At 40.2% G+C, this 14,632-nt stretch overlaps 1 protein-coding gene across 1 annotated transcript; it reads right to left on the reverse strand.

Annotated features, from left to right (window-relative positions):
- Positions 1–3,775: 3,775 nt before the first annotated feature.
- On the reverse strand, positions 3,776–11,669 carry LOC120435533 (protein Hook homolog 3-like). Its single transcript, XM_039605310.1, has 2 exons — positions 11,233–11,669; positions 3,776–5,190 (listed from the first exon to the last, which is right to left on the reverse strand). Exons 1-2 carry the CDS (start codon positions 11,534–11,536, stop codon positions 3,776–3,778), a joined length of 1,719 nt encoding a protein of 572 aa, XP_039461244.1. The 5' UTR covers positions 11,537–11,669.
- Positions 11,670–14,632: the final 2,963 nt, after the last annotated feature.

Raw genomic sequence — 14,632 nt, forward strand, 5'->3', positions numbered from 1 at the left:
ATGATGTATACAAATCAAATTGTAATATCAATGATATTCATTCAGAAATTTTCAACAAATGAGCTGTCACAGATACAATTTTCAAGTACAAAGTTATTATGAAGTCTGTCACATCCCTCTTTTTTTTCTTACCTTTATTTATTTACCCTTCTTATTTTCATTTTACTGCTGAACTCTCCTGAAACAGCTGAACTCTCCTGTTTAGAAAATTTTTAAATCAATCTTAAAACCAACCACAGCGATAAAAGCTATTTGCTGTTTGAATAACGTTTAATTGCCACTGTATGAGCTCATCTTGCGTTGCATCCTTGGGAGAGACCTGCGGCTGCCTCCTTCCTTTGGCTCCGTTGGTGTCTTTATCTGAGCATCACTTTAGCCTCCACTATGGTAGCAACATTTAACTTTCAAGGCTGTTTACAATCAAAAAAGTCTCCGTTTTGAGCGTAATCAGCTCTTAGTTATTCTGACCTCACCACAGCGCCATCTGTTCAACACGACGTCTGTGTGCAGACTCATGACGTCATGGCACAGGTATTAAAACACCTGTGACACCAGAGAGATGCTGGTTCATGACAGCCATAAATATGTTAAAAATGAAGATATTTCACTGTGTTCAGGTACCAGATTTAGTGCTATATGAGGCATTTTAATAGAAAAGGCTGAGAGACAGTGTTTGGATCTCCATTTTTTCATGTTGTGTGCGAATATCAAAAGTGAGGCTCAGTGTTTGTTGTTAAACTTTAACCTTACCTATTCCCTGCAATAAAAATACACATTTGTTAAAAGGTTCTGTTTGTTATAACAGTAAGAATATGTTTACCTAGTTTTGCTTTGTAAATCTGTAATTAATTTTACTTTTGGAAAAGGTTTGTAAAAGTGATTAGTTTGTTAACTTCTGGACCCTCCCAATAATTAAAGGAGTAAGAGCAGCCTGGAGGGGTGTGCTGGAAATGTTTTGTTTGCCAAATGTCAGATGGGACGACGGGAGGGTTTAAAATGATTTTTGACCACTTTTTGAACCTGCTGAATCAGATTAAGTTAACTTTTGTTTATGTTTAAGTTGTAAGAAATTATTGGGTTGATTTTTATTTATATTTTTTCACAAAATAAACGCCAGAACTTAAAAGGCCATGACACTGGTTCTCATCTCTTCTCGTCTCACTGCCCTCGCTACCAGACAAGGTTTCTATGAACGTCCATGTAATCTGCCTCACTGTGTTTAGTTAGACAATCTAAGTTGATGCTACTACTTTAAGCAGAGCTGGAAATGGATCTTTTTGGCCTGAGTGGATGAAAATGAGCATCAACTATTTCATTCTCCTTTCGCCTCCATGCTGCCCTGCTTCATCTTTGCCCACTTCATCTGCTCTTGGCTGGTTTTATTCTTCTTCGCTTGGCGATCTACGATGAACTTCATGGAAAGTCCTGGTGGAGAATGGCTTTATCGAGCCGCTGTTGGCCTCATTGGGTATTTGGGCTGGTTTAATGTGGCCGAGGGGACGACGCGGTGCAGGACTGCGCTCTATCACGGGTATATACTGACTGATATTTGCATCCTCTGTGCTGTGTGGTGCTGGAAGTTGAGCACAGATCCTCCTGATTTTGTGATAGAGCCCATGCACGCTTTAATCACAGCTGCCTGTGTTATTGCAGTTTACGTCCACAGTCTAATACTTAAAGTTATTTATTATAGTACTATAGACTTTAATCTTTATTATTAAAGTCTTCCATCCAAACCCTGACAAAGATGAGCTGAAAGGTGCCAGCACAGAGCAGCAACCTGAAGATGAGGTGGGATTTTGTATGTTTGTGTTAGGTGTAGGCTGTGTGCAGGCAGGAATGGTGGACCCATAGTGCAGACGTTCGGAGGCAAAAAGGTGAACTCAAAAAGGTAACAAAACTAAGACTTCAAACATAAACTCAGGCAAGCAGACAAAACACACAGCATAATAAACGGTAGAACGCGACAGAGAGCACAGGAAAACACAGGGCTTAAATACGCAGAGGGAGTAATCAGGGAATGGGCAACAGGAGGGAAACACAGCTGGGGCAAATCAGGACTAACGAGACAAAGAAGCGTAAACTGAACACACTGAGAAAAGACAGAGACCTTCAAAGTAAAACAGGAAACACAACACAGACTGAACTTACAGACACAGACTGACTGGACACGGGGATATAGCAACTAAGGATACACAGAGACGCGAACTAGACAAGGGGATACAGCTGACAGGGGAGACAGAGCAACTAGAGACGACAGAGACATAAACCATAAGACAGAACTCAAAGAAACCAAAGACTAGAAATTATGAATAATATAACAAACTCAAAAACCCTGGGTCAACGACCCAGGCCTCCTAACAGTTTGCAGTTGCAGCAAAGATGGCAGACCACCGTCCGTCTGCCCCATCAGCACACTGCAATAAAAGAATGAGGAAGCTGGCCGAGAACTTCTACTCCTGATGTGCACTTGACATCCACAGGACGACTAGAAAGAGACCGAGTCATGCAGAATGTTTTAATCTAGATCACGTGGCTGTGTTTTGTAGCACTCTGACCTTCTGCCTGATTTATCCACAGATATAATGTCTGAAGGCATTACTCATCTTAATGTGGAGATGAATTTGAATATGCATTTTCTGCTGTGCATTAAATCATTTCACTGTGTGTCAAACCATTACAACATCAAATGATCCTCCTGTTCCTTAAACTTATGTCCTGTTTCTACACGGACTGATCTGCTGCTCAGTGTCCATCGCTCCCTCCTTTAAAATCCTGTTTATCAGTTTTAATTCAGATGTGTCAGTCTGAGGGTGAATGCAATCTAAATAAATCTAAATAAAACCAGCTTGAAGGCTTTCTATTCAAAATTAAAATAATTAATTGTTGTCTGAAAATAATATTGTTATGAAGGCATAGATGCATTTCCAAGAGGGGGGAGCTTTTTTGTCTTTGCCAAGGTGTTTAATCTTGAAAACTGCTTGACACACTGGCAGGCAGAAAAGACCATTCGGTGAAAATATCAATTCTGGGGATCTGGAACACGGAAAGTAGAATATCTAAACAAATGGAACCAGCTAACCTCAAACACCGGTTATACTTTGAGTATCTCCGGTGTTTTTTCACCACCGGTTTGTACACACATACAGAAAGACATTACTATGACATCCACTTCAAATTGAACTACAGGGTGATGCTATGATACATGATATTGAGACACACAATTCTAATCTGATATGACATTCTTAGCAAATTTACAGCCAATAAAACAAAACACAAATTCAAAGTTGTTTTTTTTTTAATTTTTTTTATTTTATTTTGTTTTGTGGTTTGGTGCTGTTTCTTAACTCAAAATGTCCTGTTGTAATTGGACATTTTGATTTAAGAAACAGCACCAAACCCCAACAACACTTCCCTCATGGTGCTTTATATTGTAAGGTCAAGACCCTACAACAATGCACAAAAACTCCAACCCCCTAGAGCAAGCACTTTGGCGACAGTGGGAAGGAAAAACTCTCTTTTAAAAGAGAGAAACCTTCGGCAGACCCAGGCTCTGGGATGGGGTGGCCATCTGCCTCGGCCAGTTGGTGATGAGGGAAGGAAGTTGGGAGAAGAAGAGTGGTTCTTTTAACCACTCTGGTTTGAAAATTAAATTTAGATGCCCAATTTAAATGAATATTTTAAGCCAATTTAAGAGTTTTGTCACATAATCGCATGCACGTGTCAGTTGAATTTTAGCGCACACGAGAAAGCCCTAAAGATGATGTTTCGCTCCTCAGTTTGGCGTGTTTTTGAAGGTTTTGACGATTGCTTCGTCAACCACTGGGTTGCTTGACTTCATTAAGAGTCCTGGAGAATCCCACCTGTCATGGAGTTCGTTGTATACTGACAGGGCGAGTTGTTCAATGTTCTCCAAGGACATTTTGTAGTGTTTGGACAGAATTTTGTTCCAGATCTTATGGGAAAGCCTCTGTATAATAAAATCTGATGTTCCTGGACGCCATGTTGTCGTCTCATTTTCTTGGCTCATAGCGTGCATTACCAGAGCTTGAGTGATGTTTTTCACCACATCCTTGTACTCTTCTCTGTGTTTAGAGACACTGAGGACTCTTCTTGGTAATGACAGCAGCTTTTTGGTGAAGGCTGGGACAGTAATATTATCAAGCTGTTCCCTCAGCTTCATAATCAAATGTTTGTCCTTGCAGCTGTGTGCTATGCATAGATCCTTGAGAATGGCCTTGTCAAGATTTTTCAGCCCTTTTGGGGACAGATCCAAATGTTTCAGCTCGATTTCAGGCCAGATTTTCTGAATCAGGCGATCGCTGATGCAGTCAGGAGTGAGGCGCTCTGTGAAGAGCTTGTATTTAGTGGAGACTTTTTCTATGGCCTGAGAAACCACCAACTGGATCAGTCTGTTGACACACAACTTTTCCTCCATTTTCTGTGTTTTCTCCAGTGTTGATATTTCAGCCTTTGATGAGGACGACTCTGGGGTTGCCGTCTCTACTGCCTCTGTCTTTGCCTCCGCTAATTCTTTGGTCTGCTCGTCCGTTTTTTTCTGCATGTCTTCTGTGTCCTTCACCACTTTCTGCTCTTCCAGGACTTTATTTTCTTCCTGCTGGACTTTCTTCTCCTGCTCCAGATTCTCTCTGTGTGTTTTCTCATTCCACAGAGTTTCTTTCAGAGAGACCTCGTGTTTCTGAAGCTGTGCGAGCTCAGCAGACAGACTTTCCTTCCCCTGTTTCAGGATCAGGATTTCACTGTCCCTCTGCCGAAGCTGCTCTTTCAGACAGTTCATCTCAAGGTCAAAGGTTATGATCTTTGCCTGATCTGAACAAGTCTGATCCTCTCTTTCTTCTCCAGCTTGGATCTTATATTGGTCCAGCTTGGTACGCATCATTGAAATTTGTGCCATCAGCTGTTTGACTTGCTGTCTGGCTGTCTTTGAATCCTCTTTTAAAAGTTTATTTTCAGACAGAGCTTTTAGGAAGGCTTTTCTAACCTGAATAAGGTCGTCCAGTGTACTCTTTGGCAGAGTGCACACAAATGTTGGTTTCTCGTGTGTCTGAAGCTGTGCAAATTCGGCAGACAGACTGTCCTTCTCCTGTTTGAGGATCAGGATTTCGCTGTCCCTCTGCTGAAGCTGCTGTTTCAGACGCTTCATCTCAACTTCAAAGTTTCTGGTCTGACCTGAGTAAGTCTGATCCCCTTTTTCTTTGGTGGCGCTGCTCATTTCCACTTTGCGTGACACTGATTCATCAGTGAGTTTTCCAGCTTGGATCTCATACTGGTCCAGCTTGGCACGCACCAGTGAAATTTGGGCCATCAGCTGTTTGATTTGCTGTCTGGCTGTCTTTGTACCCTCTTTTAAAAGTTGATTTTCAGAGAGAGTGTTTTGGAAGGCTTTCCTAACCTGAATAAGCTTGTCCAGTGCACTTTTTGGCAGAGTGCACACAAATTCTGGTTTTGCTTTTAGGTTGCTCATTTTTGACATTTGGAACAAAGCTACGGTGTTACAATGAATCAGCTATTGAGATAAAACTGAGGGTAGCAGAACAAAAGTTCATCCAGTGAATCGCTCGTGACTGTAAGTAAGAAACGTGCTTGTCCAGTGCGGGTTTCACCTGCTATTTATGGACTTGGGTTGACTTTGATGTTACGCCCTGATTCTCTTACCTTTTATCTTTGAAACAGGCCCCGCCCACAACAACGCTCCCTATTGGCTGATTGAAAATAGGTAACGCCCACAAAGAACAGGCTGTCAGAGATTCTGACGTCATGGCCCGATTCTCTTGCCTTTCATGTTTGAAACGGGCCTTAATGGGTCACTTCATTGAAAAACAAAAAAACAGTCTGATAAATTTTACTTAGGTACTCAAAACTTAGTGTTCCCTTTTGAGAATATCTTCTTTAGGTGTTTATACCTTTAGTATCTTACAAGTTTCTAGTTAATCTAGTTAATTTATACAGTCCCAAATTAGGCCAAATCTATGTGCATACAATTATCTGAGAAACTTGATTGTTAAGATATTCATTGTGTGTACTCATGTTGTACAATATGTTTAACAGAGACAGTATTTTAGTTGTCACCACAAGGAGGCACTGTTCATTGTAAGGGCACGTATGCTGCGTCATCACGCCTCTAAGAAGAAGTATACCACCAACAAAAATGGCACCCATGAGGAAAGTTTTGCCGCGTGTTCATGTGGAATAAAGTTCCCAAAATACTAAGGACATTTTTGCCTCCGTAGTCATTTTCCTTCGAGTTGATCGCTGTCGATGCTGCAATACTCAACATTGATTTTTAAAAATCAAAATACAAGGGAGCCCACATGATTCTTGGAGGGGATTATAATGATCCTCCAGACAATCTTATGGCTAGAGTACCAATAAGAACAGACTAAAGGAAGAAATAGATGATGCATACATTAACATGGCTAAAGGGGCTTTTATAAGGTCCAAAGCAAAATGGCTAGAACTAGGTGAAAGAAATTCTAGTTACTTTTTTGCTCTTGAGAAACGAAACCAAAGAAGAAACCGTATATCTGCTCTTAAGATTGATAATAACGTAACCACTAATCATTTAGGTATCTCAAAACATGTTGGTTCATTCTGCAATGATGTATACAAATCAAATTGTAATATCAATGATATTCATTCAGAAATTTTCAACAAATGAGCTGTCACAGATACAATTTTCAAGTACAAAGTTATTATGAAGTCTGTCACATCCCTCTTTTTTTTTCTTACCTTTATTTATTTACCCTTCTTATTTTCATTTTACTGCTGAACTCTCCTGAAACAGCTGAACTCTCCTGTTTAGAAAATTTTTAAATCAATCTTAAAACCAACCACAGCGATAAAAGCTATTTGCTGTTTGAATAACGTTTAATTGCCACTGTATGAGCTCATCTTGCGTTCCATCCTTGGGAGAGACCTGCGGCTGCCTCCTTCCTTTGGCTCCGTTGGTGTCTTTATCTGAGCATCACTTTAGCCTCCACTATGGTAGCAACATTTAACTTTCAAGGCTGTTTACAATCAAAAAAGTCTCAGTTTTGAGCGTAATCAGCTCTTAGTTATTCTGACCTCACCACAGCGCCATCTGTTCAACACGACGTCTGTGTGCAGACTCATGACGTCATGGCACAGGTATTAAAACACCTGTGACACCAGAGAGATGCTGGTTCATGACAGCCATAAATATGTTAAAAATGAAGATATTTCACTGTGTTCAGGTACCAGATTTAGTGCTATATGAGGCATTTTAATAGAAAAGGCTGCGAGACAGTGTTTGGATCTCCATTTTTTCATGTTGTGTGCGAATATCAAAAGTGAGGCTCAGTGTTTGTTGTTAAACTTTAACCTTACCTATTCCCTGCAATAAAAATACACATTTGTTAAAAGGTTCTGTTTGTTATAACAGTAAGAATATGTTTACCTAGTTTTGCTATGTAAATCTGTAATTAATTTTACTTTTGGAAAAGGTTTGTAAAAGTGATTAGTTTGTTAACTTCTGGACCCTCCCAATAATTAAGGGAGTAAGAGCAGCCTGGAGGGGTGTGCTGGAAATGTTTTGTTTGCCAAATGTCAGTTGGGACGACGGGAGGATTTAAAATGATTTTTGACCACTTTTTGAACCTGTTGAATCAGATTAAGTTAACTTTTGTTTATGTTTAAGTTGTAAGAAATTATTGGGTTGATTTTTATTTATATTTTTTCACAAAATAAACGCCAGAACTTAAAAGGCCATGACACTGGTTCTCATCTCTTCTCGTCTCACTGCCCTCGCTACCAGACAAGGTTTCTATGAACGTCCATGTAATCTGCCTCATTGTGTTTAGTTAGACAATCTAAGTTGATGCTACTACTTTAAGCAGAGCTGGAAATGGATCTGTTTGGCCTGAGTGGATGAAAATGAGCATCAACTATTTCATTCTCCTTTCGCCTCCATGCTGCCCTGCTTCATCTTTGCCCACTTCATCTGCTCTTGGCTGGTTTTATTCTTCTTCGCTTGGCGATCTACGATGAACTTCATGGAAAGTCCTGGTGGAGAATGGCTTTATCGAGCCGCTGTTGGCCTCATTGGGTATTTGGGCTGGTTTAATGTGGCCGAGGGGAAGACGCGGTGCAGGACTGCGCTCTATCACGGGTATATACTGACTGATATTTGCATCCTCTGTGCTGTGTGGTGCTGGAAGTTGAGCACACATCCTCCCGATTTTGTGATAGAGCCCATGTACACTTTAATCACAGCTGCCTGTGTTATTGCAGTTTACGTCCACAGTCTAATACTTAAAGTTATTTATTATAAAGTGTTCCTTCCAACCCTTACAAAGATGAGCTGAAAGGTGCCAGCACAGAGCAGCAACCTGAAGATGAGGTGGGATTTTGTATGTTTGCAGTTGCAGCAAAGATGGCAGACCACCGTCCGTCTGCCCCATCAGCACACTGCAATAAAAGAATGAGGAAGCTGGCCGAGAACTTCTACTCCTGATGTGCACTTGACATCCACAGGACGACTAGACAGAGACCGAGTCATGCACAATGTTTTAATCTAGATCACGTGGCTGTGTTTTGTAGCACTCTGACCTTCTGCCTGATTTATCCACAGATATAATGTCTGAAGGCATTACTCATATTAATGTGGTGATTAATTTGAATATGCATTTTCTGCTGTGCATTAAATCATTTCACTGTGTGTTAAACCATTACAACATCAAATGATCCTCCTGTTCCTTAAACTTATGTCCTGTTTCTACACGGACTGATCTGCTGCTCAGTGTCCATCGCTCCCTCCTTTAAAATCCTGTTTATCAGTTTTAATTCAGATGTGTCAGTCTGAGGGTGAATGCAATCTAAATAAATCTAAATAAAACCAGCTTGAAGGCTTTCTATTCAAAATTAAAATAATTAATTGTTGTCTGAAAATAATATTGTTATGAAGGCATAGATGCATTTCCAAGAGGGGGGAGCTTTTTTGTCTTTGCCAAGGTGTTTAATCTTGAAAACTGCTTGACACACTGGCAGGCAGAAAAGACCATTCGGTGAAAATATCAATTCTGGGGATCTGGAACACGGAAAGTAGAATATCTAAACAAATGGAACCAGCTAACCTCAAACACCGGTTATACTTTGAGTATCTCCGGTGTTTTTTCACCACCGGTTTGTACACACATACAGAAAGACATTACTATGACATCCACTTCAAATTGAACTACAGGGTGATGCTATGATACATGATATTGAGACACACAATTCTAATCTTATGACATTCTTAGCAAATTTACAGCCAATAAAACAAAACACAAATTCAAAGTTTTTTTTTTTTTTTTTTTTTTTATTTTAATTTTGTTTTGTGGTTTGGTGCCGTTTCTTAACTCAAAATGTCCTGTTGTAATTGGACATTTTGATTTAAGAAACAGCACCAAACCCCAACAACACTTCCCTCATGGTGCTTTTATATTGTAAGGTCAAGACCCTACAATAATGCACAAAAACTCCAACCCCTAGAGCAAGCACTTTGGCGACAGGGAAGGAAAACTCTCTTTTAAAAAGAGAGAAACCTTCGGCAGACCCAGGCTCTGGGATGGGGTGGCCATCTGCCTCGCCAGTTGGTGATGAGGGAAGGAAGTTGGGAGAAGAAGAGTGGTTCTCTTTAACCACTCTGGTTTGAAAATTAAATTTAGATGCCCAATTTAAATGAATATTTTAAGCCAATTTAAGAGTTTTGTCACATAATCGCATGCACGTGTCAGTTGAATTTTAGCGTGCACACGAGAAAGCCCTAAAGATGATGTTTCGGCTCCTCAGTTTGGCATGTTTTTTGAAGGTTTTGACGATTGCTTCGTCAACCACTGGGTTGCTTGACTTCATTAAGAGTCCTGGAGAATCCCACCTGTCATGGAGTTCGTTGTATACTGACAGGGCGAGTTGTTCAATGTTCTCCAAGGACATTTTGTAGTGTTTGGACAGAATTTTGTTCCAGATCTTGTGGGAAAGCCTCTGTATAATAAAATCTGATGTTCCTGGACGCCATGTTGCCGTCTCATTTTCTTGGCTCATAGCGTGCATTACCAGAGCTTGAGTGACGTGTTTCACCACATCCTTGTACTCTTCTCTGTGTTTAGAGACACTGAGGACTCTTCTTGGTAATGACAGCAGCTTTTTGGTGAAGGCTGGGACAGTAATATTATCAAGCTGTTCCCTCAGCTTCATAATCAAATGTTTGTCCTTGCAGCTGTGTGCTATGCATAGATCCTTGAGAATGGCTTTGTCAAGATTTTTCAGCCGTTTTGGGGACAGATCCAAATGTTTCAGCTCGATTTCAGGCCAGATTTTCTGAATCAGGCGATCGCTGATGCAGTCAGGAGTGAGGCGCTCTGTGAAGAGCTTGTATTTAGAGGAGACTTTTTCTATGGCCTGAGAAACCACCAACTGGATCAGTCTGTTGACACACAACTTTTCCTCCATTTTCTGTGTTTTCTCCAGTGTTGATATTTCAGCCTTTGATGAGGACGACTCTGGGGTTGCCGCCTCTACTGCCTCTGTCTTTGCCTCCGCTAATTCTTTTGGTCTGCTCGTCCGCTTTTTTCTGCATTTCTTCTGTGTCCTTCACCACTTTCTGCTCTTCCAGGACTTTCTTATTTTCTTCCTGCTGGACTTTCTTCTCCTGCTCCAGATTCTCTCTGCGTGTTTTCTCATTCCGCAGAGTTTCTTTCAGAGAGACCTCGTGTTTCTGAAGCTGTGCGAGCTCAGCAGACAGACTTTCCTTCCCCTGTTTCAGGATCAGGATTTCGCTGTCCCTCTGCCGAAGCTGCTCTTTCAGACAGTTCATCTCAAGGTCAAAGGTTATGATCTTTGCCTGATCTGAACAAGTCTGATCCTCTCTTTCTTCTCCAGCTTGGATCTTATATTGGTCCAGCTTGGCACGCATCAATGAAATTTGTGCCATCAGCTGTTTGATTTGCTGTCTGGCTGTCTTTGAATCCTCTTTTAAAAGTTTATTTTCAGACAGAGCTTTTAGGAAGGCTTTCCTAACCTGAATAAGGTCGTCCAGTGTACTCTTTGGCAGAGTGCACACAAATGTTGGTTTCTCGTGTGTCTGAAGCTGTGCAAGTTCGACAGACAGACTGTCCTTCTCCTGTTTGAGGATCAGGATTTCGCTGTCCCTCTGCTGAAGCTGCTGTTTCAGACGGTTCATCTCAAGGTCAAAGGTGATGGTCTTTTCCTGACCTGAGTAAGTCTGATCCCCTTTTTCTTTGGTGGCGCTGCTCATTTCCACTTTGCGTGACACTGATTCATCAGTGAGTTTTCCAGCTTGGATCTCATACTGGTCCAGCTTGGCACGCACCAGTGAAATTTGGGCCATCAGCTGTTTGATTTGCTGTCTGGCTGTCTTTGTACCCTCTTTTAAAAGTTGATTTTCAGAGAGAGTGTTTTGGAAGGCTTTCCTAACCTGAATAAGCTTGTCCAGTGCACTTTTTGGCAGAGTGCACACAAATTCTGGTTTTGCTTTTAGGTTGCTCATTTTTGACATTTGGAACAAAGCTACGGTGTTACAATGAATCAGATATTGAAATAAAACTGAGGGTAGCAGAACAAAAGTTCATCCAGTGAATCGCTCGTGACTGTAAGTAAGAAACGTGCTTGTCCAGTGTGGGTTTCACCTGCTATTTATGGACTTGGGTTGACTTTGATGTTACGGCCTGATTCTCTTACCTTTCATCTTTGAAACCGGCCCCGCCCACAACAACGCTCCCCATTGGCTGATTGAAAATAGGTAACGCCCACAAAGAACAGGCTGTCAGAACTTCTGACGGCATGGCCCGATTCTCTTGCCTTTGTTTTTTGGCTCCGTGGGTGTCTTTATCTGAGCATCACTTTTGCCTCCACTATGACGCCCCTGGTAGCAACATTTAACTTTCAAGGCTGTTTACAATCAAAAAAGTCTCCGTTTTGAGCGTAATCAGCTCTTAGTTATTCTGACCTCACCACAGCGCCATCTGTTCAACACGACGTCTGTGTGCAGACTCATGACGTCATGGCACAGGTATTAAAACAAACACTTGTGACACCAGAGAGATGCTGGTTCATGACAGCCATAAATATGTTAAAAATGAAGATATTTCACTGTGTTCAGGTACCAGATTTAGTGCTATATGATGTATTTTAATAGAAAAGGCTGCGAGACAGTGTTTGGATCTCCGTTTTTTCATGTTGTGTGCGAATATCAAAAGTGAGGCTCAGTGTTTGTTGTTAAACTTTAACCTTACCTATTCCCTGCAATAAAAATGCACATTTGTTAAAAAGTCCTGTTTGTTATAACAGTAAGAATATGCTTACCTAGTTTTGCTATGTAAATCTGTAATTAATTTTACTTTTGGAAAAGGTTTGTAAAAGTGATTAGTTTGTTAACTTCTGGATCCTCCCAATAATTAAGATAAGATAAGATACCTTTATTAGTCCAACAAGGAGAAATTTAGGGATTAAGAGCAGCCTGGAGGGGTGTGCTGGAAATGTTTTGTTTGCCAAATGTCACATGGGACGATGGAAGGGTTTAAAATGATTTTTTTTTTTTAACCACTTTTTGAACTTGTTAAATGAGATTAAGTTAACTTTCGATTATGTTTAAGTTGTAAGAAATTATTGGGTTGATTTTTGTTTACATTTTTCTCACGAAATAAACGCCAGATCTTAAAAGGCCGTGACGCTGGTTCTCATCTCTTCTCGCCTCACTGCCGTCGCTCCTTTCGCCCCCGTGCTGCCCTGCTTCATCTTCACACACATCATCTGCTCTTGGCTGGTTTTATTCTTCTTCGTTGGCGATCCAAGACGGACTTCATAGAAAGTCCTTGTGGAGAATGGCTTTATCGCGCCGCTTGTTATTGCGGTGATTCTTTACGTTATATGCTGATTTGGTGAGTAAATGTTTACTGTTATTCAAACTGTTTTTGTGCCTTCTCTCAGTTTAGCACCAGGTTTATTATCTTGCTAGCTAGCTAGTGTTAGCCTAGCGTTGCTGCTGCCTCTCTGCTCATGTTACTTAAAATTAACTCCACAGTTTTAAAAAGTGAAATTTTCTTTTAATTGTTTGAAATAGAAAAGTGAGCAGCTATTATTTAAGAGCCTAGAAAAAACCTTTTCGGAAGATGCAGCTTGGGGGGCTTGTTTTCAGTCCATATAAAACTTTGTGTTTATAAAGTGTTTATTCCCCTGTATTTCTTTTAATGCTTTGTGGCAGCTTTTGAACATCTGTGGCATCTATTAATGTCAAATCTACCCTATAGCCATAAGCAAACTACTTTTACATTTAACAAACATATCTGTGTAATTACATTTTAAACAATAATAATAAGAACAGTATTTGTTTTGTTAAAATAATGTGTTTAGACACATTTTTGTGTTGTGAAAATCCAAAGCCATAAACCAGATTAGTGGCCTGTTAAATGGTTAAACTCTAGGTTGGCTTTATAGCTTCTTCTATATTCTTCTAAATAATGAATTTAAATCCCACAGTTGAATCATCAGAAACATGTTGGGGTTGCCTATGTCACATATAAACACTCCCATATGGTTTATCTGGTAATTGTGCTTATTAGAAACTTTATTTATTGGAAGTTAGCTTTTAACAAGCATGCAATGATTACATTTAAATTAGGTGGTCTTTTCTTTAAACACATCTCTTTAGGCCTAAACTAACAGTGCTAATGCCACACATTCAGACACAGTAATAGATGTTTTTAATACTATATGTATTAGTCTAATTTGGTTGTATGAGGTCTACATTCACCTTCTGTGTTGTAAGTTATAACAGCTGCACAGCCATTAAGGATCAAATCAGTTTCTAAATAATTTTCTGTTTTTTCTCCCTCTGCTTGCTTCTTACTGTCTTTGAGGCTCGGGACCAGCACTCCCCACGTTACATCAAAGCCTTACAAGTCTGTAAAAAGAAGCTGTTGGACAGAAAGTCATCAACTGAATGGTAACTATTTTGGTTTTCCAATATATTAATAATTGTCAGTGACATTTATATTAATCAGGCTGAGCTTTAATTATACTTTAGATCAACCTGTTTTCCTTATTGTTTCATTTGTGCTTTGGTTTGGGGAAGTTGTTTCTTTATTGATCTTTTCCTGTCTTCTGTTATTAGACTTGAGAACTGACTGTGCTATGCTGTTGCTGATGACTCCAGTTAATCCAAAGAGACATGTGGTGTAAGTAAATACAAACAAAGACAGTTTAGTCTGCACAAACTTAGTTTGTGGGATATGATCAGTCCACACTGTCCACACAGTATATAGTCTGCAAGTTTTTGAACAGTGAAATTTGTTTTGTGCCCAAATCATTCTGCAGATCATCAGAATGAAAGTTATTGGCCACGTTTGCTTAGCCATTTTAAAAAAATATGCTTTCATGATATTAATGTGTTTCGGGTGATGGTCAGGGCTATCCAGACTGACAAGTGGGACATTGAATGTCACCTCTTCAGTGGGGAGGGAGCCTGAGATTGTCTAAATTGGGGTCTGTTCTATAGCAAATGCAGAAAAAAAAGGTTTTAGGACAGCAAATAAGTTGGTGTTCTAAAGAATATGATTGTTTGCTTGCAGGACACCAGGTGAGATGAGTCCTTCGT

Source organism: Oreochromis aureus, linkage group 22, assembly GCF_013358895.1.
Source record: "Oreochromis aureus strain Israel breed Guangdong linkage group 22, ZZ_aureus, whole genome shotgun sequence".
Classification (NCBI taxonomy): domain Eukaryota; kingdom Metazoa; phylum Chordata; class Actinopteri; order Cichliformes; family Cichlidae; genus Oreochromis; species Oreochromis aureus.

What these genes read in the sequence shown, in the direction of transcription:
- LOC120435533 (XM_039605310.1), bottom strand. Translation starts at nt 11,536, where the DNA reads ATGTCAAAAATGAGCAACCTAAAAGCAAAACCAGAATTTGTGTGCACT. An exon ending in AGGGGATCAGACTTACTCAG is followed by an intron (nt 5,191 to 11,232) that starts GTCAGGAAAAGA and finishes AGACTTACTCAG; the next exon opens with GTCAGACCAGAAACTTTGAA.